This window comes from Neofelis nebulosa, chromosome X (assembly GCF_028018385.1).
Source record: "Neofelis nebulosa isolate mNeoNeb1 chromosome X, mNeoNeb1.pri, whole genome shotgun sequence".
NCBI classification, from domain to species: domain Eukaryota; kingdom Metazoa; phylum Chordata; class Mammalia; order Carnivora; family Felidae; genus Neofelis; species Neofelis nebulosa.
This window is the reverse complement of record NC_080800.1, coordinates 111,504,306-111,532,238: the sequence shown is the minus strand read 5'-3', so window position 1 is coordinate 111,532,238 and position 27,933 is coordinate 111,504,306. Positions and strand designations below refer to the sequence as shown.

The 27,933-nt window shown below is 46.6% G+C and overlaps 2 protein-coding genes across 4 annotated transcripts; one reads left to right on the top strand and one right to left on the bottom strand.

Annotated features, from left to right (window-relative positions):
• Positions 1–214: 214 nt before the first annotated feature.
• CT55 (cancer/testis antigen 55) lies at positions 215–25,261 on the bottom strand. 2 transcript variants are annotated; one of them, XM_058712926.1, is made up of 5 exons: positions 24,244–25,261; positions 13,889–14,070; positions 10,906–11,050; positions 1,365–1,477; positions 215–619 (listed from the first exon to the last, which is right to left on the bottom strand). In XM_058712926.1, exons 1-5 carry the CDS (start codon positions 24,428–24,430, stop codon positions 428–430), a joined length of 819 nt encoding a protein of 272 aa, XP_058568909.1. In that variant the 5' UTR covers positions 24,431–25,261; the 3' UTR covers positions 215–427. The 2 variants fall into 2 exon arrangements, with proteins under 2 accessions (XP_058568909.1, XP_058568910.1); XM_058712927.1 differs by lacking the exon at positions 24,244–25,261 and adding an exon at positions 16,913–17,419.
• On the top strand, positions 23,625–27,214 carry LOC131502251 (small integral membrane protein 10-like protein 2A). Of its 2 annotated transcripts, none has more exons than XM_058712929.1 (2): positions 23,625–24,382; positions 26,035–27,214. In XM_058712929.1, exon 1 carries the CDS (start codon positions 23,773–23,775, stop codon positions 24,007–24,009), a length of 237 nt encoding a protein of 78 aa, XP_058568912.1. In that variant the 5' UTR covers positions 23,625–23,772; the 3' UTR covers positions 24,010–24,382; positions 26,035–27,214. The 2 variants fall into 2 exon arrangements, 1 of the variants encoding a protein (XP_058568912.1); XR_009256985.1 differs by lacking the exon at positions 26,035–27,214 and adding an exon at positions 25,261–25,398 and having other exon boundaries at positions 24,244–24,382.
• Positions 27,215–27,933: the final 719 nt, after the last annotated feature.

The following is a 27,933-nucleotide window of genomic DNA, read 5'->3' as shown; positions in this document are numbered from 1 at the left end:
AACTAACTACAACATGGTTGGGTGATCTCAAGGATCTGTAATGTAGACTCAGAATATTTTTTTTAAACCATGATGCACACTGTGTCTTAAAAACAAAGTTTCTTAGATGAGAAACTGTTCTAAAGGTGAAAAAACTCCAGAGGATGTGGGTTAACTTAAAAAATAAACAGACCCACTAAAAGGAGAAAATCACAAACAAGATTATCACAAAGAGTTACGATGAAAATGTCTTTAATCAATAACGAAAACTGCTGACCACTATCCAGAAGGTACACTCCACTGAGCCAACCCACACAGGACTTGAAAGGTTGCATTTGAATTAATTCCTGAGGTTTACTGAACTATTTATCACAAAACACTTTCAAACCAGGCTCTTTACTGGCAAGAGAAGAAAAGCTTCACAAGGACTACAAATGCTGTTTTCTCATTACCACCTTTTCACTGGAGTCATGGAGATTGCTCTCCACATATAGCAGGACTGACTGCTCTCCACCACGACAGCATTAACAACATCAGATATTTGAGGTGTGTATCCAACGGGAAGCTTCAGAGATTCCAAGGTGAAAAAGATGCTGTCATCTATCACCCCATTTCTTCCATGTAGACTAGTAATGTAGACCTGTAATTACAGATAACAGAAACGTTCATGTAAAAGCTTTGTACGCTGTAACAAGGTCCGCAGCTCCTCTCTCTAATCAGTGACTCCCAGCCTGGCCACCATATTTGTCACATCCGGAGCACTCTGTAAGACTACCCATGCTGCCAGACCCCACCTCACAGCAGCTAAGTCAGGTTCCCTGCAGGTGGGGCCCTGGTCTAGGATTAGAAATGCTGCTCTAAATATAACACTCAATGTCCATTAAACTTTCTCCTAATGGTTGAGAGAGTGAAAGGGGTAGAGTGAGAAAGAAATGTGGTGGCCAACAAATGTCACTGCCCTACTTCCTGGGTCACATCCAAAATGCCATCTGTCCTTTTCTGCAAACTGACTTTCCCACGCATTTCCCATCTCCACTACCTAAATCACACCCAGCATTTACTGCAAGCTCTGGTCCCACAACCTCTCCATTCATTCTTCCCCAACAATCCCCTCAACATGATTTGTTTTCTATTATGGTTGCTCTCAGAGCACTTCAATACCTCCCTAGTAAACTACCTAATTTAGATTTTAATTACATGTGTGTTCCATAGAATTCCTGAATTCTTTCCCTTCAGAAGCACGGTCCATTCCATGAAAAAATAGAACCCTCTATGGCAAAGAATGGTTTTCCCAACACACCCCACGGGATCACGAGCAGCAGCAATAATCACTAGTGGGAGGAGAAGCAGAAACAGACGACAAGAGCTACATGCAAACGAACTACCTCATGCACATGCTTATGTCTCAGAGGCTTCACTGACAGGGCTCTTCTGCCCAACGTGTCTGATTGGGTGGAAAACTCAACTTGTACTCGGTCTCCTTGGTAAGGCTCAAAACCTAAAACAGCCATGGAGAGAAGTCGAGTTGAAATATTCTTGGTAATATTATGCTTCACCATTACTTTGACGTTGTAATACCCTAAGATAGTTTCTATTACATTGAAAGCACACTTTGAACCTTTTAAAACAAGTAACCTGTAAGTATTTCTGTCAGAAAGGATGTTTCTAACCCTTTATGCGTTGATTTTCTCCCTGGTTTAACAAAGTCTTTTGGAGAAAAGCATCAAGTGGGCATCACAGGGCAATCTCTTTGAGAGCACCATGGGATTTCTTCAAACATTGGTCACATTCACAAGTCTTTCTGGATAGGCAGGGAAGTACATAAGTCAGGGCACAAGTATGAATCCGGCTGCCTCGGTTCAAACCTTGACGCTGCCACTTACTCAGCTTGCAACCTTGGTCAAGTTACTTAACCTGTTTGTACCTTGACTTCTTCATCTATAAAATGAGAAGCATAATTGTAGTACTTACCACAGAGAGTAAAGGGACAACCGTCAGTACATATAAAATTCACAGAACAGTGCCTGGCACATAATCAGCCCAAATACGTGCCACAGCCTAAAAATGGCAAGATTCTTCCAAGCTATCAAGTTGGGAGGACCACTGGGAAATGTGAGACACCCTAGGTTATGTTTACATGAAACATTAACAGGAAAACTCAGCTCAGATATCTTGTCATACACTGAATGTTCCCGTTATAGTACAAATCTATAAGTACTTACCTGTTTAATAGTTTGGTAACCCCCTTTTTTAGTTTTCAATAAACCTTTTTGGCAGCAATGAGCAAAAGAATGAATGTGTGCTTAGGGAAAAATGAGTAATGAATTAATTTTCCAGGAAAGTTGATGAATACATGAACTATGTAATTCATCTGTGCTATGGACTGAATGTCTGTGCCCCCCTAAAATTCTTATGTCGAATCCCTGACCTCCAGTGAGGCTGTATTTGGAGATGGACCTCTAAGGAAGTAACTAATATTAAATGAGCTCATAAGGAGGGGCGTCTGGCTGGCTCAGTCAGTAAAGCATGTGACTCTTGATCTTGGGGTTGTGAGTTCAAGCCCTGTGTTGGTTGTAGAGATAAATAAAAATAAATAAATAAATAAATAAATAAGCTCATAAGCAAGGGGCCTTAACCCAACAGGATTTGTGTCCTTGTAAGGAGAGACACTGAGAGCTTGTGCTCTCTCTCTCTCTCTCTCTCTCCCTCACACACACCAAGGAAAGGTCACATGAAGACTTGGTGAACTGAGGGGCACCTGGGTGGCTCAGTCGGTTAAGCGTCTGCCTTCAGCTCAGGTCATGATCTCACAGCTCGTGAGTTCAAGCCCCACATCAGGCTCTGGGCTGACAGCTCAGAGCCTGGAGCCTGCTTCAGATTCTGTGTGTCCCTCTCTCTGCCCCTCCCCCACTCATGCTCTGTCTCTCTCTGTCTCACAACAATGAATAAATGTTAAAAATTAAAAAAAAAAAAAAAAAGACTTGGTGAACTGGAAGCTGTAAGCCAGAAACTGTAAGTCAAAAAGAGTTCTCACCAGAAACCAAATTGGCTGAAACCTCAGTCTTGGATGTCCAGCTTTCAGAACTGTGGGAAAATAAATTTCTATTGTTTAAGTCACTGAGCCTATGGTGTTTTGTTACAGCAGCCCGAGTAGACCAAAACAACATTTGGTCTGTCAACATTTACTCTCCACCATAGGGGTCATAGTGATATCACTATCCATAAGAAAACCAGAGGACTAGATCCCCTGAAGCTTTTACTTTACAACTTAGTAGATATTTTAAGAAACAGTGCCCAAAGACCACAAGTTAACATGAGAAGTTACAAAAGGTACATTGACATATAATTCTATGATGCATGACTTTTCTTTTATCAAATAACTGCTCTAACATAATTTCAACAATGTTGTATTACAATTTTTCTTAGGTACATTGCAAGAGTTTAACAATAGCTGTTAAGATCTTAGGTCCATTAGGAGAAGAACTTCACAAATGATCAAATGATGCCAGGTGCTTTAAAGAAGAGTTAAGTGAATTCCAGTAATGGTTTGATTCCTTCCATCCAAATCATGGAATCAAAGTAAGAGAGAAAATGATCAGCCTCTAATGTCCAAAACTAGTCACAGCTAGACCTCAGTATTATAACTGTAATAATATTATAATATTATACTATGATAATTAGAATTCAATATCATAACTATTAAGTGTGGTCTGACACAGCCAGGCCATTTTGCTTTCCTGTTAGACGTAAACAATCTCATAGGATACAACCTCAGATAAAGTCACCCTGAGACTATGACAAAATGAAACAGAACAAAGCCATTTCATAATTTTGTCTAAGCATGAAAAAAAGCAAGGCTACTGTGCCACCCACAAAACCAATCACTGACAGCATCCAATTTAGGGTTAACCCTCGCTTCCTTACACCCTCCCCCAGATCACCCAACTAAATCTCAAAGCCTATAACAGCTTCTTCCTGATACCCTGTAACTGAGACATGCCATGGTTCCACCATGGTGTGTGTTCTCCCCTCTGAAACAAGTACTAAGCCTAACTTGATCTTTGCCTGAAGAGGTTCGGCAAAAGTTGTGAAAGTTCTCTCTGGCAGAGGCAAAATAGCTAATATTAGTACAAATGCTGTTACAAATTCAGTATAAAAGTCCTACACTGGGGTAGCATTATCAACAATAGCCAAGTAATGGAAAGAACCCAAATGCCCACCAACTGATGAATGCATAAAGATGTGGTATATGTACAAGGGAATATTCCTCAGCCATCAAAAAGAATGAAATCTTGCCATTTGCAACAACATGGATGGAGCTAGTGTGTATTATGCTAAGTGAAATAAGTCAGTCAGAGAAAGACAGCATATGATTTCAGTCATACGTGGAATTTAAGAAACCAAACAGATTAACATAGGAGGAGAAAGAGAGGAAAACCATAAAACAGACTCTTAGCTATAGAGAACAAACTGAGAGTTGCTGGAAGGGTAGTGGGCATTAAGGAGGGCACTTGTGATGAGCACTGGGTGTTATATGTAAGTGATGAATCACTAAATTCTACTCCTGAAACTAATATTACACCATATTTTAACTAACTAAAATTTAAATAAAAACTTGAAACATAAAAAAAGCCTTACACTGGGAATATACTCTTTTGTTTTTGCAGTGTTTTTTTTAGATTAATTTATTTTGAGAGAAAGAGAGCACAAGTCAGGTAGGGACAGAGAGACGGAGAGAGAAAGGGAGAGAGAAAGAATCCCAAGTAGGCTACACACACCAAGCTCCACACTGAGCCCAACATGGGGCTCAGTCTCACGACCCTGAGATCATGATCTGAGCCGAAATCAAGAGTCAGAGGCTTAAGGGACTGACCACCCAGGGGCCCTTGTTTTTGCAGTGCTAACATAATTACAAATTTGGAACAAAGTATCATAGTAAACATACTGTTCTTGGAAAATTAAAAAATTGATGGGGGGCGCCTGGGTGGCTCAGTCAGTTAAGTGTCTGACTTCGGCTCAGGTCATGATCTCACCATCTGTGGGTTCCAGCCCCACGTCGGGCTCTGTGCTGACAGCTCAGAGCCTGGAGCCTGCCTCAGATTCTGTGTCTCCTCTCTCTGCCCCTCCCACACTTGTGCTCTGTCTCTGTCTCTCAATAATAAGTAAACATTAAAAAAATATTTTAAATAAAAATAAAAAACTGATGGAACAGAAATGTAATTGGAATTGGTTGTGGTGCAAGCATAATTCATACCCGCATCCAAACATCCATGATATTCAACCAACTGAAACCAAAGCTGTAGTAATCAAAATTTAGAAGACATGTGTGTACGTGTGTAGACCTGTGTGTATTTACATATTCAAAATAACAGAACTACAAACCTCTGGGACAAAGTTAATACTGAATACAAAAAGATAATGACTCAGCAGGTCCCTGGCTGGCTCAGTCAGCAGAGCACATGTCTCTTGATCTTGGGGTCATGAGTTCAAGCCCACCTTGGGGGTAGAGTTTACTTAGTAACAAACAAAAAAAAGATAATGACTCAGAATGGTGACTTTTCTCTTTTTTCTTACTACTTTCTTCAGTTTCTTATACAGATCAATCAGATTTTAAGCACACTTGAGCCTCTGAAGGACTGTGAAATCAGCCCAACTGTCTTACTATGGTAGTGATTTTTTTTTTTTTTTTTGGAAACGAGTTCTTTTAAGTTTGGTTACAGTCTGTTTTTTTTTTTTTTTAATTTTTTTTTTTTCAACGTTTTTTATTTATTTTTGGGACAGAGAGAGACAGAGCATGAACGGGGGAGGGACAGAGAGAGAGGGAGACACAGAATCGGAAACAGGCTCCAGGCTCTGAGCCATCAGCCGGGGCTGATGGGTGTCGCAGTCGGTTAAGCGTCCGACTTCAGCCAGGTCACGACCTCGCGGTCCGTGAGTTCGAGCCCCGCGTCAGGCTCTGGGCTGATGGCTCGGAGCCTGGAGCCTGTTTCCAATTCTGTGTCTCCCTCTCTCTCTGCCCCTCCCCCGTTCATGCTCTGTCTCTCTCTGTCCCAAAAAAAATAAAATAAAAAACGTTGAAAAAAAAAATGCAACCAACATAGTGCCAAAATTCAGGTTTGGAAGGTTTTGGAGAATTACATTTACCCACATGAAATTTGCAGGGAGAGAGGTCAAAAATTCCCTCCCCTCAAAAGAGGTTAGAGTGGGAGAGAGCCAAAGCATAAGAGACTGTTAAAAACGGAGAACAAACTGAGGGTTGATGGGGGGTGGGAGGGAGGGCAGGGTGGGTGATGGGTATTGAGGAGGGCACCTTTTGGGATGAGCACTGGGTGTTGTATGGAAACCAATTTGACAGTAAATTTCATATATTAAAAAAAAAAATTCCCTCCCCTCAAAAATGGAAGAGTGAGCAAACTGAACCATCAGAGCTCAACTGCTGTACAAATTTGAAATCAGATGATTATATTTAAGAACATTTCAGAGTGTGGCAAAAATCTTCATATGCAGCTCTTATTTTGTATTGGAGATATTTCTATCCATAGCAGGATGGAAGGAAATTAAGAAAACCTACAAATTTGCCACTGGATCACAATTTGATGAAACATTCAAATGTTTCTGTTGATGGACTCAGAGACATTCTTTTTTAGAACTAATTTTGTTTTTGAAAGATGTATTAATACTATTTTAAATGTCCAAACTTAAAACCAATTTGTTAGTCATAGATAAATAACTCAAAAGCTGATTTAATTTTAATTAATTGTAACACCCCATTTTAGTCTCAAAAAATGACTCAGATTGGGGGTCCCTGGGTGGCTCAGTTGGTTAAGAGTCAGTTGGTGACTCTTGGTTTTGGCTCAGGTCATGGTATCGTGGTTCATGAGTTTGAGTCCTGAATCAGGCTGTGTGCTGGCAGAATGGAGCCTGCTTGGGATTCTCTCTTTCTCTCTCTCTCTCTCTCGCTCTCTCTCGCTCTCTGCCCTTTCCCTGTTTGCACACACTCTCCCTCTCTCAAAATAAATAAACATTAAAAAAAAATTTTTAATGACTCAGATTGGACAACAGAGGATATGGTCACCCCCTATAGCTATAGCTGAAGGAGAGAGTTGCCCTACAAAAGCTATGGCCTTTGGTAGATGTATAAAGTCATTGCCAAAGTGCAGCCTGGAAATGAGGTATCTAGGGAAATAAATATTCCATCTCCCTGCCCACTCCAGTCTCCTAAATTCAAGCATAAGAACGTCAGAAGCTGAAGGACAGGGTTTTTTAGTGACTATTGGTCACTATAGTGGCATATTGAAACAGGAAGCTACCTCTGACCTGAGTAAGACATTGTACAGTTGGACACTTCAAGGCATGAGGGAAAGTCCAAAAAGGGATAAGAAGGTTACACAGAATTTTTTTTTAATCTTTCAAGTGGGCACTCAAGCCAATATATTCTGAAAAATAAAGAAATAACCTTATTTGTGACCTCAGGTTTCTAACTCAGGTCGCACTGGTTACATAAGGATATGTAGGATGATATAAGACCATATTAACACATAACCTGAAAAATAAAGGGGAATGAAATCGCAACATTATGCACTTGGTAGGCCCCCCACCCTGCCCTGAGGGTCTTGAAGGCTCAATTCCATTTTAGTATCCTTCACCAAAATGGGTAAGATTTATTGTTTATTCACATACAAAATACAATCATGGACCCAATACTGACATTAACTATTTCCCATGAGTAACACTCATGGACCTAAACCCTCAAATCTTGTGTGCATAATGGGGACTGATCACCACCATCCTGTGAGGCAAGTCCAAACAAATGGGATATTGGGCCCCGAAGCACCCATTAGAGCACCTCTCACTGACACATAAACACATTCAGGCTGTGCCAAGAAGAACACACACTCTCAGCTACTCTCTTCCACGCTCCTGTCCCACAACGGTCTCCATATATTCACTTCCCACTCACTCCTCAACCTGCTTACCACTCTTTCTGTCACCTATCCCATCTGATTAGAACTGACTGCATCAAGGTTATCCCAAAAGGTTCTTGACAGGAGTAAATCTAGTGTAAATTATGCCCTTCACACAGGACCAGGTTCTATCCCATTTGGATCCTACTGGCACTTACAACCTCATCTCAAACCATTTCACATTCGGGTCATACCACACATACTCACCACCCTCCCGCCACCCTCTCCTCCCTTCAGTTCCCATCGCAGGCCCCTATTCCCTGACTCCAAATATTTTCCCCAGCTGGCTCCTTCTTCAGGTCTCAACTCAAGTATCACTTCCTTCCCTAAATTGCTGTCTATAGCAAACCCTACCACACCGTACCCTCCTGTTGTACTATTACAGCACCTAGTTCAAGTCCTAGACGGTAAAGAACAACCTGGAACTCTCTCTCTTTTTTGGGGGGTGGAGGTTACTTGCCGATTGCCTGCGATCTAGCTCATTAGAATGCAAATATTAGGAAAATAGGACCTGGAACAGAGCCAGACGTTCAAATATTTACTCTGTTGCATGAACATCAAGAAGAGAATACACACTGATTTCCCATTGTGTGGGACCAAAAACTTTCACTCAATTTTTCCTTTTTTTAGATTCCCATTATGCTTTTAAATTGGAATTGTCTTTTGCCATTTTCATTGGGTTTCATAATCACATCAACAGCAGCTGTTTTGACAATTCTAACCATGACTGATTAGGTGCTCAGGTCTTTTTAATCTACCCCCTTTCTTACCCTAGAGAAGTCTATTATTCTGATTCACTTGATTTATTTTGTAGCAGTAAATCCCTTCACCCGTGATTTGGGTCCCGGCCTCTATTTATGCCTCAGGGCCCTGGTTCCATCAGTCCTTCCTGCTCTCTCCCGCACCTTCAATCAATCCCTTTGGCATTACAAACATGTTCAAGTGTTTCCCATATTGAGAAGAATTCTGCTAGCAAGGGCTACTACTGTTGGCAGTGACTTCCAGTTGGCATGGTTATATGAACCAGGAAGTTGACTTTGGAGCTTAGCAATCACAGGGGCCTTTTCTCTTAGAATTGGGTATTTCTAACTAAACATGTCTTAAAATCCTAGCTGCCACCAGATAATCATCTTTGGGGACTTCCATGGTTACCAACTAAGGTCAAGTCCTGGCTTTTTAATCCAAGAAAAATCAAATGGAAAGATGCAGTGTGGCTGAACTAACTTCCCCTTTTGTGTTCAAGCTAAACAGCATCTGGTTGGGCTTAAACAGGTACAAAATTTTTACTTCTATTCATCTTTCAAAACCCAGCCTGGCAGGGGGTTGCAGGGCTGTGGAGCCTAGCTGGGAAAGCATCTCACCCAGGCAGCCTTCCCCAAGTCTCCCTGTAGCAGTCATTTTCTCTCCTCTGCTCAGTAGTGTTGTTTTCATCATGTTCTTTTTTTTTAATGTTTTATTTATTTTTGAGAGCAAGAGAGAGACAGAGTGTGAGTGGGGAGGGGCAGAGAGAGGGAGACACAGAATCCGAAGCAGGCTCCAGGCTCCAAGCTGTCAGCACAGAGCCAGACAAGGGGCTTGAACCCACGAATTGCGAGATCATGACCTGAGCTGAAGTCTGACACTCAACCAATGAGCCACCCAGGCGCCCCTCATCATGTCTTTTAATGTATCCACATGTCTATCTCTCCCAGTTAGACTGTGAGCTCTTTGTAGGCCTGGTTTAATAAAGTCTTACTTATCTTGGTCTTGCCGATACCAAGCACTCTAACATGTGCTGAGTTAAACTCAAATAACTTAAATTAACAAATTACAGCTTTAGGCATAAAACAACAAAATGTTGGGGCGCTCAGTCAGTTTAGCGCCTGACTTCGGTTCAGGTCATGATCTCACGGTTCATGGGTTCGGGCCCTGCTTCAGGCTCTGTGCTGACAGCTCGGAGCCTGGAGCCTGCTTCAAATGCTGTGTCTCCCACTCTCTCTGCCCCTTCCCCGCTCACGCTCTCTCTCTCTGTCTCTCAAAAATGAATAAACATTACAAAAATTTTTAAAAAACAAAAAATTGTTATACCTGATAATTACCAAATAGAATTCAACAAAAGTACACACACACACACACACACACACACACGGAAAATGCTAAAGGAGGTTATCAAGAGGACATGACCACCAGTTGACCCATGAGCTGGACCCCAGGTGGCTGGAGGCTCTTCATCACCCCCCGCCCCCGTCTTTGGAATGTTATGTTCTGCCCACCACCCCCACAGCTGGAGGACATAGCATTTAGAGATCAAGGTTTTGCTGAGACCGCCTGGACAGTGTATGTAACTGAACGCAATTAAGTCATCTATGTAAATTTTTAAGATTCTGGAAGGTGGGTGCAGAGATCTATTCACTTGGTGTCCACCCAAGACAAGCCTTGTATGTAAGTTCCCTTGCTTATTACACTGGCCACCTACCAATTGGGAGTGGTTTGCCTGTTTCTTTGATCTCTCCTTGCCCTCCATGTACAGGGGCCAGTTTGCAAGCCAACGGAAAGGTACAAGGCTATCTCCAAATTTATTTTAAAGCATTTAAAATACTTTTTAAAAAAGAGCATCCCTTAATGTTTTTCTGTTAGATTATAAATTTTATGCCTATATGAATGGAAAAATTACAAAAATACTAGCTGTTGCATCTAATAAATGAAATGGTAACAAATGGTAGCATGAATTCTTAAGAACATTAGGTATCTGTCCCTTGTTGCATGTTATCTTCAACTCCAAAGGTCGATCTCAAGCATTAAAGAGCCTCTGATTGGAGCTAAGGATGCTAGAGAAGTAGTTCTAATGTGAAAATCCTCTTGCCAAGTAGCGTGTTTGAAATTTGACGCTGGAAATGATGCCTATAACCATCTGCAAATCCAATCTATAAAATGAAAAAATAGATAAAACCTAATATTAAATTTTAAAAGATGTAAATTGTACCTTTACAAACAACATCTAGTGAGAAGTAAGTTGTATGATCAATGTAGTCAGCCCCTTCCTCTGCAGAGGTAATAGAGGCAAATGAAACTCTAGCGTAGGAGTTGGACATTCCATTGCCATGGCAACTATCACAGAGAGCAACCACCTGCAAAATAAAGAAACAATTACTGCAAACATAACACAAATTTAAAAAGCAGAAACACACTTCAATCATTGTCATTCAAGAAGTGGTTTAAACAACTATAACAAACAGTGGTGAATAGATTTCACCTGACAAACATATGATAGACATGAGATGATGATAAAATAATGAGTGACCTTTACATCTTTCATTACTTTATTTTTTAGAGAAGTTTACAAAAATTGAGCAGAAATTTCCCATACATTCCTCTCCTCCATTCTTAGTTTGCCCTATTACTAGAATCTTGCATTTGTTTGATTGGTACATTGGTTCAATTGATGACCCAATATCGACACGGTATATTTAATTAAAGACCATTGTTTAAATTTTTTTAACATTTATTCACCTTTGAGAGACAGAGTGAGACAGTGCGAACGGGGGAGGGACAGAGAGAGAGGGAGACACAGAATCAGAAGCAGGCTCCAGGCTCCAAGATGTCAGCACAGAGCCTGACACGGGGCTTGAACCCACGAACCATGATACCATGACCTGAGCCAAAGTTGGACACTTAACCAACTGAGCCACCCAGGCACCCCTTAAGTTCATTGTTTAAATGAGGGCTCACTCTTTGTGTTGTTCTGTCATATATTTTTTTAATGTTTACTTATTCTTGAGAGAGGCAGAGCACGAGTGCGGGAAGGGCAGAGAGAAAGAGAGACAGGCAAACAGAATCTGAAGCAGACTCCAGGCTCTGAGCTGTCAGCACAGAGCCCAACCTGGGGCTCGAACTCACGAACCGCGAGATCATGACCTGAGCCGAAGTCAAAGGCCTAACCGACTGAGCTACCCAGGAGCCCCATGTCATATATTTTTAAAATGTGTCTAAAAACACAATTTGTGTACCAACCAGGTTTAATGCACTGATCGTACTAGATTTGAAGGTAAAAGATATACTGTTCCTGCCCTCCAGCAAGTCACAATCAAAGGGGAGTAAAAGACAAAAATCACTAATTCAGTGCAAGTTGTGACAAATGGTAAAACCAAGTGCAAATGCTGGCTGCTGCGAATTCCCAGCAGGGAGGGAATTTCAGACTGAAAGAATATAGGACAACAGGGTGCCTGTCTAGCTCAGTCATGATCTTGGAGTTGTGAGTTCGAGCCCCACATGCATGTAGAGATTATTTAAATAAATTTTAGGGGCACCTGGGTGGCTTAGTAGGTTAAGTATCTGACTACTGGTTTTGGCTCAGGTCATGATCTCACGGTTTGTGAGTTTGAGCCCCACATTGGGCTCCATGCTGACAGTGTGGAGCCGCTTCAGATTCTCTCTCTCCCTCTCTCTCTCCCCCTCCCCTGCTCACTCTGTCTGTCTGTCTCTCTCTCTCTCAAAAATAAATCAATCAATAAACTTAAAAAATTTTTAATAAATTTTAAAAACTTAAAAAGAAGAATATAGGACAACTTCCTGGGGAGAGTGGGATTTGATATAGGCTATGAGAAAAGAGAAAGATTTTTACCTGGCAAATGTGTGTAGGGTTGAGGACAGGAGCAGGGAAATGACAAGGGAGGAGAGACAACACATCTCAATGTAGAAGAACAAGGAAGAAAACTAAAAGATTCCAGATCAGTGCCCCCAGAGGGAAAGAGCATGAGATAAAGTTGGGAAGATAATGGGGGAAGGAGGAAGCTCTAAAAAGACAAACAGAGCTGCCTGGGTGGCTTAGTCTGTTAAGCATCTGACTTTGGCTCAGGTCATGATCTCCCAGTTCGTGAGTTCAAGCCCTTCGTTGGGCTCTGTGCTGACAGCTCAGGGCCTGGAGCCTGCTTTGGACTCTGTGTCTCCCTCTCTCTCTGCCCCTCCCCCACTCGTGCTCTGTCTCTCAGAAATAAACAACAGATTAAAAAATTTTTAAAAAACAGTCTTGGAGGAAATACTGGCAAAACGTTCATAAGATAAATTTTCTAACAAAGGTCTAATTTCCATAACGTACAAACAGCTCTGATGCTCCTACTAGAAATAGCTCTAAGAAAAAAAAAAAGACATTGTTGTACTCTCCCCAACACTTAAAGAAATGCAAAATAAAATTATGAGACTGCCTTTTTTTAAAGATTGGAAAAGATTGGAAAAGATTTCGAAGATTGAAATATTTCCAACCTTGTCAATATTGGCAAACAGGCATTTTCACAGCCTGCTGTTGACAGTGCCAATTGGTACAATAAAGCTGAAGCATAATTTGACAGTATCTATTAAAATGGTAAATGTCTACATTGAGGTGATGATTGCATGACTCTGTACAATTTACTAAAAATGTCATCAAACTATGTCCTTAAAAATGGAGACTCTTGGGGTGCCCGGGTGGCTCAATCAGTTGAGTGTCAAACTCTTGATTTTAGCTCAAGTCATGATCCCAGAGTCATGGGATCAAGCCCCAAGTTGGGCTCTGCCCTGACCATGGAGCCTGCTTAGTGCTTAGAATTCTCTCTCTCTCTCTCTCTCTCAAAATAAATAAATAAACTTAAAAAAATAAAGTGCATGTCTGTTCACCTAGCAATTACATTTCAGCAAAGTCAAAAATCCTTTACTTGGGGGAGAAAAGGAAGTTGCAGTATAATAATCTAGACTCTAATAATTATTATTGTTAAATAGTTTTAGTGCTGAAGAATAGATATACAATTTCTACTTTTATAAATAGAAAGCACTACAAAGATAGGAACAAGTGTACCACACAACACAGTGAATTGGAATTCAAATTCCACTGTACCTCTGCCATGCCAAGTCACTTTAGAGAGGCTGAATAAACAGAAGCAAGGTTGAAAGCCCCCCAGGAATAAAGATGGCCCCCAAACTCATACTAATCTTACTTTGATCGCTTTCCATCCATATGTTTTATCTTCTTCCACAATGGCAATGACTTTTTGTCCCACGTTCAGAAACACACTGTCAGTCACAACATCACTACTGAAGTAGATCAAGTCATCAATCAAGCCATGGTCCTTACAGACCTTTGTCACAGCTCCCTGTACAGTTTTTAATGTGGTGTCACCTAAGAGAGGGGTAAACAAAACGTTTCATTAATCAGTCTCCAAAGTAAGTACCCATGAGAAATAAAGCCTTCCAGGGGAAGATATGGTAGACAGTGATCTAGCTACAGAAATAAGCTGGACGTAGTTTGAGATGCAGAGGGGCACAGTGATTAAGTGTTTGGGAGGCAGAATGCTCATGTTAAAAGGTTGGTTCCACCATTTCTCTGTAAGGCACAGCAGCCCAATGCACTTGGCAGTGGAGCTTTGCCATAGCGGGCGCTGGGTCTGGAACCAGACTCTTTGGCTGTGAACACAGTTCTTCCCTTTACCATCTGTGTAACCCTGGGCACATTTCTTAACCTCTCTGAATTTGTTTTCATCTGTAAAGCCAGGGCAATCTTAATGTCTGCCCAAGAGAAAAGATCTTAAATGTCCTCACCACACGCACACACACACACACACACACACGCACACACACAGACACAAAGGATAACTATGTAAGGTGATGGATGTGTTCATGAACCTTATTGTGCAAACATTTCACAACATATACATATAACAAGCCATCATGTACACCTTAAACTTAAGAGTGTGATGTGGAAATTATGTCTCAATAAAGCAGGGGGTGGGGGTGGGGAGGGAAGGGTTGTTGTAATTATTAATTGACACGTACATGTCAAGTGCTTAGCACTGTGAATGTCTCCCACAGGTTAGAGCTTACGTGTTCGTTGTTATCATGGCTTCTGCGTCTAGAGAGTCTTTAAACGGCCATTATTGTTGTAGAATTTTATCATTATCAGCGATAGCAGCAGCAGCAGCATCTAGAGATTATTCAAACATCTCACCAGACAAAACACATAAAGAGATCTGGGGGTTTAAATCTAGTCCAAATGTGCATCCCAAACGCTCAGGTTTATTTTTTTCTGAACAAACACACCTAGTAAGCCATAATTTTGGATCTGAACCCAGAGACTAAGCCTGCAGAGCCCGCACTATGAACCACAACACATTAGGTGCCCTCTAAAGTGAGGCTGGGAGAAATATTGATTGTAATAGATTATGGTTTCAGGGGGGCACATGGGTGGCTCAGTTTTTTAAGCACCCCACTCTTGGTTTCAGCTCACATCATAATCTCATGGTTTGTGCGTTCCAGTTGGGCTCTGTGCTGGCAGCGAGGAGCCTGCCTGGGATCTCTCTCTCTCTCTCGTTCTCTCTGCCCCTCCCCTGCTTGTGCTCTCTCTTCTCTCTCAAAATAAATAAACCTGAAAAAATAGATGATGGTTTCAGAAGCCAAGAAAATCCTGGAAACCTTTTTTTTTTTTTAAATGGGTCAAATTTATCAAGTGAAATCATAAAACACAAAGAAGGGGCACCTGCCTGGCTCAGTCGGTAGAGCATAAGAATCTCGATCTCTGGGTTGTGAGTTTGAGCCCTGGGTTGGAGATTAGTTAAAAATAAAATATTATAGGGGCGCCTGGGTGGCGCAGACGGTTAAGCGTCCGACTTCAGCCAGGTCACGATCTCGCGGTCCGTGAGTTCGAGCCCCGCGTCAGGCTCTGGGCTGATGGCTCAGAGCCTGGAGCCTGTTTCCGATTCTGTGTCTCCCTCTCTCTCTGCCCCTCCCCCGTTCATGCTCTGTCTCTCTCTGTCCCAAAAATAAATAAAAAACGTTGAAAAAAAAAATTTTTTAAAAATAAAAAATAAAAAAAAATAAAAAAAATAAAATAAAATATTATATATATATATATATATATATATATATATATATATATGATAAAACACAAGAAGGGGACGGGACAAGAGGGCAACTGCCACTTAGGCTCATGAGAATATGTCAGAAGTTCTTCTGCATTGTCCCTTCGGCAAAAACACAGTTAACGCACGTGGCAGTGAGAGCTTCCCGCTAAAGCTAAGCCGCAGGCTTCTGTGGCCGACTCAGCTGAGACTCCACCACTCTGCAGGGCTCACGCTCCGCCGGCAGAGAAGCTGCATGACATCCGGGCACCAGGAAGGCCGGGTCCCAGCTGGGAGGATGACGCTGACCAAACACACACTCACCCCGTGGAAGGAAGTGACTCCGAGCCCGGGCACACACGTCAGGGGGTGGCTGCTGGGCCTCCGGGCCTGGGGGAGACCAGCCGGGGCCCCCTCTCTCCCCTGCTCGCGTCTCCCTGACCTGGCTGTAAAGCGGACGGGACAATACTCTGACTTCCCTCGTGAGGGCTTTCCGAGGATCGAATGGCACGAATGCCCCTTAAGGCCGCGAGCCCAGCGCTTGGCACACACAAGCGCTCACCTCGGCGGATGAACGCACTGCGGAGCAGGGACGCCGGCCACCCCGGCACGCCCTCTCGGGTTTCACGGGTGCCCAGCGACACAGGGACGCCTGCACCTGGGTCCCCTGAGTCATCCACTCAGGGCCCGACCCTGGGGCGGGAGTTCAGGACACAGAGGGGAGCGAGTTACAGGTGGCCCCTGGCCGCGGACCAGCGACAGACATAGGACTTGACCACCTGGCTTCAGATACACGCGTGTTTGGGAAACAAGATGAAATGCAATCTCAAGTCAGGGAGATCCACTACTACTGAAAAGATGAAAAGGAATCTGGTGCACATTTCCACATTTACACCATGTAAATTCCAACAGCACTTGGGGAAATGCAAGGGCCGGGCACAGCTCTCCAGGGGCCTTCTCTGTCTACACCACTATCCCCTAGGACAGGAGAGTTCTGGGCATGCAGGGACTCTAGGATGCCTGTCCTCACAGGGAGGCATTGCCAGGGGCATGCGGCGCCCTTCTGAGCCAGGAAAGGGGAGCACCCTTAGGTGCAGGCCCCTGGGAGGGAGGAGACGAATCGAGTACCTTCCAAGAGCTTCACATGCTGCTCCTTCTTGGCCTCCGAGGAGTCCACCCTCCGACGGAAGAAGGCAAGAGCCTTGGAAATGAAGCGAAGCATGGTCCCGTTGTTAGGGCAGCCTGTGCCCCTCAGACACAACACCAAGCTTGCTTCTCTGCCTCCCACAGAGCCGCTCAGATGCCACGGCCACCCCTCAGCACCACCCGACGTCCAGACAAATGCCTATGAGAGCCTTCGTTCAGCCTGCCACACGAGGGGCTTTAGCGGGCTCACCATCCAGCCAATGGGAACACAGCGGGCTCAGTGGAAGCCACTGAGAAGCCGTGAGCTGATGGGCGGGACTTCATGGCTCCTCCTATCAGAGGTGAGAGCGGAAATGTGGTGGCCAGCCGGAAATCACTTCCAGTGTGATCCCTTTGTGCACATCTCCGAGAGTAGAGGGTCTCTGTGGGCTTCTGTAGGGAGGGCCTGATGCCTGTCTTGGAAGGTGGCACAGCAACTTGCCCCGAGGACCTTGCTCCCAGATGTGTAATCCCCACTCCTCACTGCCTTCTTTTCTCTTCCTTTGTCGCTAGGCGCCCTCCACACACCACCACCACCACCGCCACCCTACCAACACCACCACCTCACTCCTATACTCACTCCACAGAGAGATCAGTGAGTGTTCAGCTCTAAGCAACGGCTTTCTGTTCAATGTTAAACGATACCACAGATACTGTGGGAAAGCTGAACTTGCACGTCTATATTTGTATCAAAACAGGCTGTGTCTTGATCTTCTTGGAAGGGAGCCAACTGTGCCAAGGCACTCACTATGCACTATGGTCCCAGGAGCCACTTTTTTTTTTTAATCTTTTTTTAACTTTATTTTGAGAGAGAGACAGAGAAGCAGAGAGAGAGGGAGAGAGAGAATCCCAAGCAGGCTCCGTGCTATCAGCTCTGTGCTATCAACCAAGAGTTACAGGGGAGAGGAATTTGGGATGTGTGGTTTCGAAGGAAAGTCATTGGAGGAGAGTGAGAGTCCAAGGTTGTGATGGCCTCTCATTGGCTGAGTTGTGGCAGTTTCTCACTGGCTGAGTTGTTGCTGAGCAAGGAGGAAATCTTCCTTCCTCCTGCTGGGGTAGGAAAGTAAGTTTCTTCCCGTTGGGGTCTACAGATGTTGTTGACAAGTGGTAGTGTGTGAGAGCTCTCCCTTTAGGGCTTTCCCACTCCATTTTATTTTATTTTATTTTTTTTTTATTTATTTATTTTTTATTTTTTTATTTTTTTATTTTTTATTTTTGGGACAGAGAGAGACAGAGCATGAACGGGGGAGGGGCAGAGAGAGAGGGAGACACAGAATCGGAAACAGGCTCCAGGCTCCGAGCCATCAGCCCAGAGCCTGACGCAGGGCTCGAACTCACGGACCGCGAGATCGTGACCTGGCTGAAGTCGGACGCTTAACCGACTGCGCCACCCAGGCGCCCCCCCACTCCATTTTAAATGAGGTTTCCTTTATTAATTTTCATTTTCCCCCTTTTGATCATTTTCCTCTAAAACATCACTGATCAAGAGTCAGGTTTTCCACATTTACTGGTTTTGTCCCTCAGTGCCAGGAAGGACCCTTCATGGTTGCCATCTCACCTTGGAGAAAAAGTACACAGATTGGAAACCGTTAAGATCACATTTAGTAACAAGGAAGGGTAGGAAGGAGAACTCTCAGCATTCACATCTAGAGTGTATATCTTATCTGGGTTGTAAGCATTGGAGATCATCTCCAAGCATTGGGCTAGTATCACCCTGTTCCACATGTTGTTTCTACAAAGGTTTATCAGGTTCATATAGAAAGCTGAAAAATAATTATACAAAGCAGAATTGAAAGTAATATGACAAATCCCATTTGAGCAATGGTTCTAAACTCGGAACCCCAACCTGAAGGTAATCAGCTAAAGAGATCAAAGGACCATGGATCGTTAGGTTAAATTCATTGTAGCCAATGTGCTTGTTCTCTCATTTTGTGCAATTGCGTTTCTACTTCCCCAGAGTGTAGTACATGGTTTTGACTATCACGCAAGCACTTTCTTGTTCAGCAAGTAGATGATCAAGGGCTGCGTGATTACACCAAACTATTTTAGCCAGGGAGTCAAATGATTGTTTCTGAGCTGCCACTGCATTGGCTGTGGAGTCAGCTACCTCTCCTAATGTTATGGAGAGATTTCTGATCATGTGTTCATTGGCACTTACTCTGACCCAAGGAAGAAAGGCTCTCCTTATGGAGGCAAACCCAGAGTCACATACATCTCCTGGAAGTTCCCATGTAAGGCAACTGTAGAGGTTTAATGGGATGGACCAATGAAAGCTTCTGATTTGTTATGGATGTTGACAGGGACAGCCAAACATCCCAATAAACACTGACCTCCAATTCACCAGTTACCTGAACAGTTAGGTCCATGGGAAATGCCATCCACTGCAGACAAAAATGAAACCAGGTGGAACTCAGACTACTCTGGCTGGGGTCTGGTTATTGACAGATCCATTAGCCAGAATTTTCTGATTGACACTTTCAAGCCAGGAATCAGAAGAGTTGGGATAACATCCTCTAAGAAGCCATCCCATCCTAAAACAGTCCTTTCTACAAATCTTGCAAAGAAAAATTAGCTGATTTGTATTTCCCTTGGGCTCAGGGAGACAAGACACACTTAGATAAGGAAAAGAACATGGAAGGTGGTGAAGATTACACAATTTGCAAAGATGGAGGGATTTAACTGAGCTAATATAGTTATGACTGAAGAAAGATGGAGACAAGGTATGGGGACACTGGGCCATAATAGCATAACTTGATAAATAACACCCATAAACTTGTAGGTATAATTGGAAGTGGCATTTGGGACTAAGAACAAATTGGTTACAGGTAAGACCAAGGGGTCTCTGACACCATGAACAGATCCAGAAGGCAGAAAGGTTTCCTCCTTTTGCAATGGATTTGGAAATGTGGATAAGAGCATTATTTTTCCAGGAATGAGAGGGAGAAAATAAGGTAAGAAGCAACAGTGAGAAAATGGTATGCTGTATACATGATAACTAATCATAGCGTACTGACATTGACAATTTAAAGCACTTCCAGGGAGGTATAGAAATCATACTTCCATTTAGGTCTATTTAACCTTTTCACTTTTATAATTTTTTAAAAGTATATTTGTTTATTTTGAGAGAGTTGGGGGGCAGAGAGAGGAGAGAGAAAATCCCAAGCAGGTCCACAGTGTCAACGTGGAGCCCAATGCGGGGCTCAAAGTCACAAACCGTGAGATCACGACCTGAACCAAAATCAAGAGCCAGACACTTAACCAACTGGGCAACCCCGGCACCCCTCACCTTTTCACTTTTAAATATAAATGTCAAGTATCTCCTCCATATGAGATGAAATTCTAATTTTTGCTTCAACCATCAAAATAATTTTGAAATCTCAAGAAGAAGATAGTCTATTATATTTTCTCTTCTTTTTACCCATTCCAATGACTCTTTTTCCTTCCTAAAGTGCCATCTTCCTCAGGTGATCTTTTCCTTTCCATTTAGGAAACTTCCCTGAGCCATTCTTTAAGGATATATCTGCTGATCAAAATTTCTCTTAATTTTTTTCCATCTGAGAATGTCTTTCTTTCCTATTTTGAAGGATGTATTAACAGAGATAAAATTTGTGTTTGGGTGGTAAAGTGAACCACCCATTAGTCCTATTCCCTACCACCTCCTTCAGTTTCTTTGATGCTTCAGGTTTGCCTTGTTTCCCTTTACTATGTAGGTAGGAATTGCCAGATCAGTATATATGGATTTGCTGAGTTCCTTACGCCATTATAGAGATGCCACAGAGATGTTCAAGTGTGGTGGTGAACAGGCATTTTGAGAGAGCCTAAATACTCAAGCCAGCTCTCCTTGTGAAACTGGGATGGGGTCATTGTGAATCTACTTCTTGCAGACAGCTTTTTTTTTTAATGTTTATTTATTTATTTTGAAAGAGAGAGAGAGAGAAAGAGCATGTGCACGCATGAGTGGGGGAGGAGCAGACAGAGAGAGAGGGAGAGAGAGAATCCAAAGCAGGCTCTGCACTCTCAGTGCAGAGCCCGACTTGGGGTTCAATCTTACCAATTGTGAGATCATGACCTGAGCCAAAATCAAGAGTGAACGATCAACAGAGTGAGCCACCTAGGCGCCCCCAGACAGCTTTTTTGAAAAGTTATGTGTATAGGGGCACCTGCATGACTCAGTAGGTTAAGCATCTGACTCTTGGTTTCAGGTCATGACCTCACAGTTCATGGGTTCAGTCCCGAATTTGGGATTCTCTCTCTCTCTCTCTCTCTCTCTCTCTCTCTCTCTCTGCCCCTCTCCCACCCTCTCTCTCTCTCTCTCTCAAATTACATAAATAAACTTAAAAATTAGAAAATAAAAATAAAAGTTATGTGTATAAGCAAGCATGACTATTTCCACAATTTATTAAATCGCCTTTAATAACTGATCAAGTTTGAGTTGGATATGCCTTGGAATAAAGATTAGGGTGAAACCACAGAAGTGCTTCTAAGCACACCATTTAAAAATGCCATGAACAAGGGCAACTGAAAACCTGAGACAATCCTGTACAGTATCCAGGGCAAACAATAGATTAAGAGGAGTGGTTAGAAATCACCATGTGATTTGAAGGACTTCGGGGCACACCATGCCAAAATATGCCACTTTGGCATATTATTTTGAGCTAAAAGCACTTGAAACATAGCAAATGCAGGGAGAGGCTTTCTCTGAAATCTCTGTGAAAATTAATAAAAGGAAACCTCATGGGAGACCAGAAGGGGACCCCTTATGTCCTACCTACCATTCCTTGTATATTGCAGACACTGAGAGGAAGAGACATATCTTTCAAATAGATACTACATTAGCTATTACTACCCCAGCAGGAAAAAGAAAGATGTTTCTCCTTCCCTCCCTCCCCAACAAAAGCCCAGCCAATGAAAGACGGTCACAACCAAGCCAATGAAAATCTACTATACTTGAAACTCCCAATTTACTCTAATGTACTTTTTGTTTATAACAGCCATCCCAGCCTCCCCCTTTACTCTATAAAAGAAACTTCCTCTCTTGTTCTCTCGACTTGCCTACCATTAAGCCATTGCTTGATTGTCCTGGGTTGTAATTCTCTCCTATTCCCAAATAAACATGTTTTTGCTGGTGAATTACTGATAATTTTATTTTTTATTAAAAATTTTTTAAACGTTTATTTATTTTTGAGAAAGAGGCAGAGAGAGAGTGCGCAAGCAGGGGAGGGGCAGAGACAGAGATGGAGACACAGAATCTGAAGCAGGCTCCAGGCTCTGAGCTATTAGCACAGAGCCTGTCATTGGGCTTGAACTCACAAACCGTGAGATCATGAACTGAGCTGAAGTTGGACACTTAACCAACTAAGCCACCAGGTGCCCCTGACAATTTTATTTTTTAGATTAACATCCCCTTATGGGCCTAAAGACAAATCCTCCAAAAGGAACTCAATTCTCATAAAACCCCTCCTAAGAAATTTCATCAACCAGGGAAATTGATTCTTACCACAAGGGGGAAAACTAGAAATCCACACCACATCCAAAATCTTTCACAAACTATCCAATCTCCAGTCCGTTCTACTAAGAACTCACTCATGTTTCCTAAAAAAATCACTTAGTCTCCCCTAAATTGCCTACATCTCCAATCCCCTTCCCCGATTAAGATGGTATATAACCTCTCAAATCACACTGCCTTTCTGGGTGTTCACATTTTTTTTTTTTACCTGTGATGTCCCTGGACAGGTAATATTAAAAATTAATAAAGGTGTATACCTTTTCTGCTGTTAATCTGCCTATTGTCGATTTATTTCATACACCTAGGAGGTGTATACATATAGAAATTAAGAGTGTAGAGGGAAAGTTTTCTTTCCCTACAGGTATAAGAATGAGAATGTGGAGGGAGGGGGGCGCCTGGGTGGTTCAGTCAGCTAAGCATCTGATTCTTGATTTAGGCTCAAGCCATGATCTCACAGCTCAAGAGTTCTAGCCCCACATCCGGCTCTGTGCTGTGTCAGTGCAGAGTCGGCTTGGAATTCTCTCTCCCTCTCTCTCTCTCTGCCCCTACCCCACTCATGTTCTCTCTCTCTATCTCAAAATAAATAATTTTTTTTAAAAATTTAAAAACAAGGACAACAGGGCAATTCAATAAAGAAATACACATGAGCAGCAAATATACCAGAGAGGAAAAATGCGCCTGTGGCTTGGGGAAACTCTGCTGAGTTAGCAGAGAAATGTGAATTAAAGAAAGATCCAACAGGTCGCCCTGCGGGGTTTTCGGGGGAGATGGTGGGGCAGGGGATAAGGTAAACCGGGGGAGCCTTCCCAGTGGGCCTTCAATACAGAATCAGTATAGCGGTCCAGACCTTCCGGCCCTCTCCTCCTCTCCCCTCAAGGATACTCGGCAAAAGCAATCCCTGGGCAGCACCACCTTCCAAACCACTCACTCCCTCGGGCTCTGCCCTTGGGAGCCCAGGAGGAGGAGGGGCTTGCAGGCGGGGCGGTCCCGTAGGCGGGTCTATGACAGCGGCGGCCGCTCTGTAGCGCCCGGGAGGGGTGTGGCCAAGAGGGGGGCGGGGTTATACTGGCGGCGGCCGCTGCGGCAGCCGGCGAGGGGCGGAGCTTTCTGTGGGCGGAGCTCTCTGCGAGCTGCTCAGAAGGGGCGGTGGCGGAGGTGGCGGCGGTGGGGCATCCCGGGGCCAGCAAGGGAAGAGGTGACAGAGGGCGGCGCGGGGCGGGGCGCTGCAGGCCTCGCGTCCACCTGCCCGGCCGCTCGCACTCGTGTCGGTCGGCGGGGCCTGCGCGGGCCCAGGCCCATGGCGGCGTCCGCGGCTCTGTCGGCGGCGGCGGCGGCGGCGGCCCTGTCAGGCCTGGCGCTGCGGCTGTCGCGCTCGGCAGCGGCCCGCGGCTCGTACGGCGCCTTCTGCAAGGGGCTCACGCGCACCCTGATCACCTTCTTCGACCTGGCCTGGCGGCTGCGCATGAACTTCCCCTACTTCTACGTGGTGGCCTCGGTGATGCTCAACGTCCGCCTGCAGGTGCGGATCGAGTGAGCGCACGCCGCCGCAGCCCCGGCCAGAGGGACCGGCGCGCGCGGCCCAGACGGACAGGGGCGCCGGCATGGAGGACGGCCGCCGGCACGCGGCGGGGGCAGGAGGCGGGGCGGCCGGGGCCCCCGGACCCTAGACCTCCGCGGGAGGACGCGGGCCACCGAGCCACCCAGCCGGGCCCCGGCCGCGACCCGCCCACACGCGTCGCGGCCGGTGACCCATTGCCCAGAAACTCACCAGACGGCTCCTTTCCGTCGGGCTCGAGAAAGAAAACACCATTTGACTGCGGCCGACCTGTCGCCTCACGTTGGCCGGGGTGGGGGAAGCAGAAAGGACAAATTCTGCAGCAGGGACTTGACTGGCCCTGACCAACAAGGTAGGAGGCCAGAGGCTGGGGCTTCGGGCCGGCGGGAGCGCTTACCATGACATCGTGGTGGCCGGCAGGAACTGTGCCCTGGACCCGAGGGAGCCAGCCCCTGAGCTGCTCAGGGAGGGGCGGGGCGGGGCGGGGCGGGGAGAGGGGGCCGCAGGTGCCCAGGACTCCCTGGGTCTCATTCCCAGACGGGTGAGGGGCGGCGGCGGCCTGGGCATCTCGGAGGGTCGGCCCATCCCCGCCCCGCTGTCCCCTGAGGCCCCTATGCTGCCACAGGAACCCCAGGGAATGGGCTGGGAGAGGCGCCGGGGAAGGCTCTAGAAGGAAAAGATGCTGCCATCTTTCACCCCCTTGTGGGGCCAGACAGGAAGGGTGGTTGTGTTCTTGGCCAAACCCCTGGTCGGTCCCCTTCTCAGGCCCCTGGGGTCTCCACAGCTCCCGCCCAGCCCTTGGCAGAACTGCCTCCTGTCCTGTGTTGGGGGCTGGGGGGCCGCTCTCGGCCTGTTCCCGCTCCCCTCCCCCTCTGAGGGCATCCTGGGGCCGGACGTTTGGACGTTTGGAGACCTGGACGAGTGGGAAGGCTGCTCCGCCCTATCCCTGCCCCCACAGCCTTGCTCTTCCGCCATCGCAGCCACGCTCCACGCTCCCTCCGGCCCCTACCTCTGCCGGCCAGGTGGCACGGAATGCCGCCTCCAGCAGCCCCTGTGCACCCAGAGGAGCTAGGGCAATGGGGATCTCCTTGAGCAGAGGGCAGCTCTCAGGCTGGGGTGGGGAGAGCAGGTGGACGAGGGGCTTGTAGAGGAGGCAGCACTTGGGGAAAGGGGAGGGGGTGTTCTGGGTGAGGAGGCACTGTCAAGTCTCTGTCTCTTTCTGTCTTTCAGGAACCAGTGTTTGTAGGTGGTGACCCGCCCCTTCTCTGGCCTTGTCAAGAGACGACTCAAATCCCTGCCCAGGGGCGCCCCTGGCCCTAGAGCTGCCCCGGGGAGCTGCTGGGCAAAGGGCCTGGCCCAGGAGGACAGGAAGGGCCTTCCAGGCAGAGGCACGGAGGGGTGGGGTACCCAGCGGTCCAGTTCTGGCGTGGGGAAGGACGAGACCCTGTCGCCTCCACACTAGACCTCCTAGCAACACTGTTCTCTCCCCACCCCATGATTGGAAAAGCGGGCTCTGAGACAGGAAGAGATTTGCCCTTGTCACACACATAAGAAGTGGTGGGGCTGAATCTATCCCCTGTCTTCCAGAAAACCTGGCAGGGCACGTTGGGGTGGGGGAGGGGACCTCAAGGCCCTCGGGGCACCTAGGGGGAGAGAGAGGCCCAGGGTAGGGAGTGTGGGGAACTGGCTTTCCTTGGGGGGGGAGGGTGGCAGGTCACAGGGAAGACAGTCGGGGCTGAGATGGACATGGGAGACAGTCCCAGAACCCCTTGTGGAGCCGAGGCCTTCATCTACACAGCCTGGCCTCCCCTGCCGCCCCACCCCAGGCGTGACCAAGGACTCCTCAGCAGTCGAGCGGCAGAAGCCTCTCAGTCTGGGTGACAGAGTGGGGGTGGGGGGTAGCGTGGCTCCTGGGAACGTGATGGAACCAGGAGGGTGAAGGGATAAAGCCGGTGTGGGGGATGGGGCCGGGACCCACGCATAACCCCATCTCTCTGTCCCCAGGCTTGGCCCCCCGAGCCCAGGATCACGCGAGAGAACCTCCTCTAGATGGGCTTGGATGGTCCTGGAGGCCCCGGGTGTGCTGCTCCCCCTGTACCAGGATGGCCAGGCTCGGCCCCGGGGGAGCCAGGAAAGACCCCGGTCCCACAGCCGCTCTGCCGCTGGCTGCTCTCGGCCCCCAGTGCTCCGAGTTCCTGGGACTGAAAACCGCAGTGGTCTGGTCAGCCCCAGGGACAGAGTGGCCCAGGGTCACACCACCTGCCCTCCTCTGCCGTCCAGCTGGAAGCCCGGTCCTGGGTGAAGGGCTCTGCCTGCCTGGCCCTGGGGACTGAGGCCAGACGAGGCCACCATGTATCCCCTGCAGTTTCCCTGCAGACAGGGTGTACTGGCTTCCTTCCTTGTACCGAGCGTCCTGGGATCCCCGGTCCTGTGGCCCCTCCTGCACCCAATCCCCTTCCACCCGGAACCACTTGTGGGAGCCTGCCAGCCTGCTGACTCCATCCACAGATCTGTGGGGACAGCCTGCGAGAGTCACACGGGCTGCCTGAGAGGAGAGGACGAGGGGCCTCCTTGGGGCTGATCCACAGATGTGCCCCATTCAAGCCCAGGTCTCACCCTCGGGGTGACCTTCTCCCCAGCTGCAGCCTTGTGGCTCAGCTGGAGCTGTCCGGGGCCTATGACACCTCTTCCCAACAGGGAGAAGTGTGGGGGGAGCCTCAGGGCCCCTGGCCCGAGACCCCACCTCTGCAGGGACGCCCCGCCCCGTGGGTTCCCGGTCCGAGGGCGCAGGAAGTCTCAGCGCGAGGCCCGGGGACTGGGGAGGGTCCGCACATCTTCAACATGTGTTCCTGCCTCTGCTTTTCTGACCATTTTGGCCTTGAGTAGTTAGCGTGCTTCCTCCCCCACCTCTCCCCTCTCCCCCCAGTGGGCCCTGGCTGCCTGATGGGCTCTCAGTGCACTTTATTTATTTGCAGTCTGTTTTCCAGGCAGCGAAGCTTCTACAAAATCAGAGACACGAGCTGAATAAGATGAGCGTCACTTTCCTGCGTGTGATTAACTGTACTGGTCAGCACCGTCTGCTGAGAAATGTTCTTGCTTCTGGTATTGTCAAATCTTGTCACTCTAAGTTCAAAACAAAACCAAACAAGACTCCTTGAGTTCAATAAAATAAAATAAGACCAGAGGCCTCCTCTCATGGTGTGGGGCAATAGCCCGGAAGCCCCCCTTGGAGGGCCCGGAGCGGGGGGAGGGGGACCCACTTGGGAGGGCTGCAAGGGGGGTGGGGCTGTGGTGGGGATGCAGGCCTGCTCAGAAGATGCTCAGAGGCCCGACTTGCCTGCGCCAGTGCCCCTGGAGGAGAAGGCAGGAGCGCAGGCCTGACTGGGGGCAGTTTGTCCCATTCACAGCCTTTGTTTGCATAACCGAGTATCTAGTACCCGAGTCTTTTCTTCATTTTACAGCCTGGTGTCAGAAAGCACTTCCTGCGGTCAGTCTTGGGGAGATGGGGGAGGTGGGGGGAAATGGGTTCTCTGCACTGAATTTGGGTCACCTGGAGGCCCCTCTGCAAAAGCAGAGTGAAGTCCCCCTGCTCCCTGCCGTCCAGGTGGCCTCCCAGCTTTGGAAACGATGAATCACGGGGACTGAAAGCCGGCACCCCTTCTCCCCATCTTAGGCCCGAGCTGTCCCTTCAGTGCTTCCCCAGGGAAGCCTGTCATGGGGTCCGAGGCTGCAGGGCTAAGGATGGGCAGTCAGGCAGAGAGAGGGCTGGTGGAGGGGTCCCGGGGAGGACCGCAGTGGCCGAGGTGAAGAAGGGAGGCCCACCGTCCCCAGGGCGGAGGTGTCCTGAGGATGCAAAGTCACGGTCACGCTGAGGAGCACAGCCTGGGTGTGCTCCACCTGCCG

Excerpts from the sequence above, each read along its gene's own strand:
- LOC131502251 (XM_058712929.1), top strand. The coding sequence starts at position 23,773 with ATGGCGGCGTCCGCGGCTCTGTCGGCGGCGGCGGCGGCGGCGGCCCTG.
- CT55 (XM_058712926.1), bottom strand. The coding sequence starts at position 24,430 with ATGGTAAGCGCTCCCGCCGGCCCGAAGCCCCAGCCTCTGGCCTCCTAC. Across the intron at positions 14,071-24,243 it reads CGACGGAAAGGAGCCGTCTG|GTGACACCACATTAAAAACT; the intron begins GTGAGTTTCTGG and ends CCCCTCTCTTAG. Across the intron at positions 11,051-13,888 it reads ATGGATGGAAAGCGATCAAA|GTGGTTGCTCTCTGTGATAG; the intron begins GTAAGATTAGTA and ends TTTATTTTGCAG.